Source organism: Myotis brandtii, unplaced genomic scaffold (assembly GCF_000412655.1).
Source record: "Myotis brandtii unplaced genomic scaffold, ASM41265v1 scaffold819, whole genome shotgun sequence".
NCBI lineage: Eukaryota > Metazoa > Chordata > Mammalia > Chiroptera > Vespertilionidae > Myotis > Myotis brandtii.
In genome coordinates, this window is record NW_005371320.1 from 79,143 (window position 1) to 81,120 (window position 1,978).

General features: G+C 65.6%; 1 protein-coding gene across 1 annotated transcript in view; it reads right to left on the reverse strand.

The window, feature by feature from the left end:
• Window positions 1-1,493, reverse strand: part of LOC102260491 (translation initiation factor IF-2) — a 3,703-nt gene extending 2,210 nt beyond the window's left edge. The window contains exons 1-2 of the mRNA XM_005884101.2: window positions 1,465-1,493; window positions 821-907 (exon numbers count right to left, since the gene is read on the reverse strand). Coding sequence (XP_005884163.1) covers window positions 821-889 — 69 coding nt within the window. The 5' untranslated portion in view covers window positions 890-907; window positions 1,465-1,493. The remainder of the gene's footprint in view (window positions 1-820; window positions 908-1,464) is intronic.
• Window positions 1,494-1,978: the final 485 nt, after the last annotated feature.

The following is a 1,978-nucleotide window of genomic DNA, read 5'->3' on the forward strand; positions in this document are numbered from 1 at the left end:
CATGCCCCTGCAGGCTGGTCCCTCCTGGAGCGCGCCCCACCCCCCCAGCAGGGTAGCAGGCGGTGCGCAGTCCACCTTCCCCAACCACATGAGAGCCATGAGGAAGGGCGGGCACACATAGGCAGGGCTTTTCCAAACAGCCTGGCACCACCTGCCCTGCGCTCAAATGCACCAAGTACCAGGGGACCCTGAAGCATGAGAACAGGTGTCCCTGGGCTGGGCGGTCTGTGGGTCCAATGAGCCTGGAGCAGCAGAGCAGGGACGCAGCCAACCCCAACGCCCGGCTGGGCCACCCTGGGTCTTCCTGCTGGCGCTGTAGCTGCAATCCCGGCTGTAAGGGCCCTCGGGGAGCCCTCCAGCCCGAGTTCTCACCTGCCTCCTCCGGGGGGAGGAGGAGCGGACAGGGTGTCACTCTGCCCTCGGTGAGGGAGACCCAGGCAGAGAGCACGGAGTTCCAGGCCTGGGGCCCCCCTCTCTGTCCGCCCTGCCAGGGAGGAAGCTGGGTCTGCAACAGCACAGCGCCAGCAAGGGGAGCGCAGGGCCCTAACGGTGCTCCTGTGCAGGGAGCAGCCACACCTCCTCCCCAAGCCCAGAGCTGAGAGCAGGGCCCTGGCATGGCCTCGCCTGGCAGAGAACTGCCCCAACATCAAGCCCTGGGGCCCGAGGGTGTGAACTAAGCCAGGGCAGCTCAGCCTCCCATCGCTTTCTCCATCAGACCCCCCCGCCTTGCAGGTGGGTAAACTGAGGCAGGCCCCAAGCCACGGGCATCCCTCCTGTCCCTCAAGGCTGAGGACTGGCACCCCGGGCCCCAGGTCCATACCTTTCCAGCTCGGCCTCCAGCCCCTTCTGCTGGGCTGGGCTCGGGCACGCTGGGCGGGGGGCCACTCATGCTGCGGCTGCTGTGGGGCTGAGAGGACAGCGAGCAGACAGACGTGAAGACAGGCCTGCTGTGGCCAGAGGCGGGGTCCCCCTCCCCGGGAAGCCTCGCACCCCAGCCAGGCCCGGCAGCTGGACCTCTGTCCCTGCCCCAGCCACCAGCGGAGGGTGCTGGGCAGCACCACGAGTGCCCAGGGCTCAGAGGGGGGCAGGAGGGCTGAGGCTGATGCAGCCTTAAGACCCGACAAGGCTTCCTGGAAGAGGGTCAGCTGACCTGAGGCGGGGGCTGAGGAGAGGGAGCCAGGCCAGCGGGGAGGAGAGTTCTGAGTCAGGAAACAGCGGGGAGGGGAGGGGGAAGGAGAGCGGAAGTGGGGAGGGGGGACCCAAATTGGCTTCTGAGACTGGAGTCTGGGAGCAGCAGGCCCAGGTTCAAGTCAGCCAGAGGCAAAGGCGCACCAGGCTCCGACTCTCCCCCTGCACTAAGCCAGAGGGAGAAATGGGGTGGGCCCTGGCCAGCGGCTCAGTGGTCAGCGCATCGGCCCACACACCCAAGTGTCATGGGTTCCATTCCTGGTCAAGGGCACGTACCTGGGTCGGGAGTCTGCAGTCAATGTGTCTCTCTCACATTGAAGTTTCTCTCTCTCTCTCTCTCTCTCTCTCTCTCTCTCTCTCTCTCTTTCTCCTCTCCCCCCTTCCACTCTCTAAAAAATCAATGGGGAAAAAATATCCCCGGTGAGAATTTAAAAAACAAGGAAAAAAAGAGCTGGGGTGGGTCTGGCAGGCAGACGGCTCCCTTTGACACTGCTTGGGAGGCAGCCAGGGACACAGGCAAGGGCAGGATCCGGGGACTGGGCAGAGGGTGAGCGGTGATCAGCAGGGTGCCCTGCCCGGGAGGCCCAGCTGGTTGTGGGGCGGGGTCCTGTGGGCACCCAGCGAAAGAGGGGGGTGGGAAACCAGGTTTCTTTCAGCGAACACCCAGCTCAGGTCCGCTCGCCCGGGCCCCAGTGAGCTGCTGGGAGGCGGCCTCGCTTGGTGGGAGCCAGCCACACCCACCTGCCTCCTCTCATCCCAGAGCAGGTGAGAGCCCCCTCCCCCCGCCCTG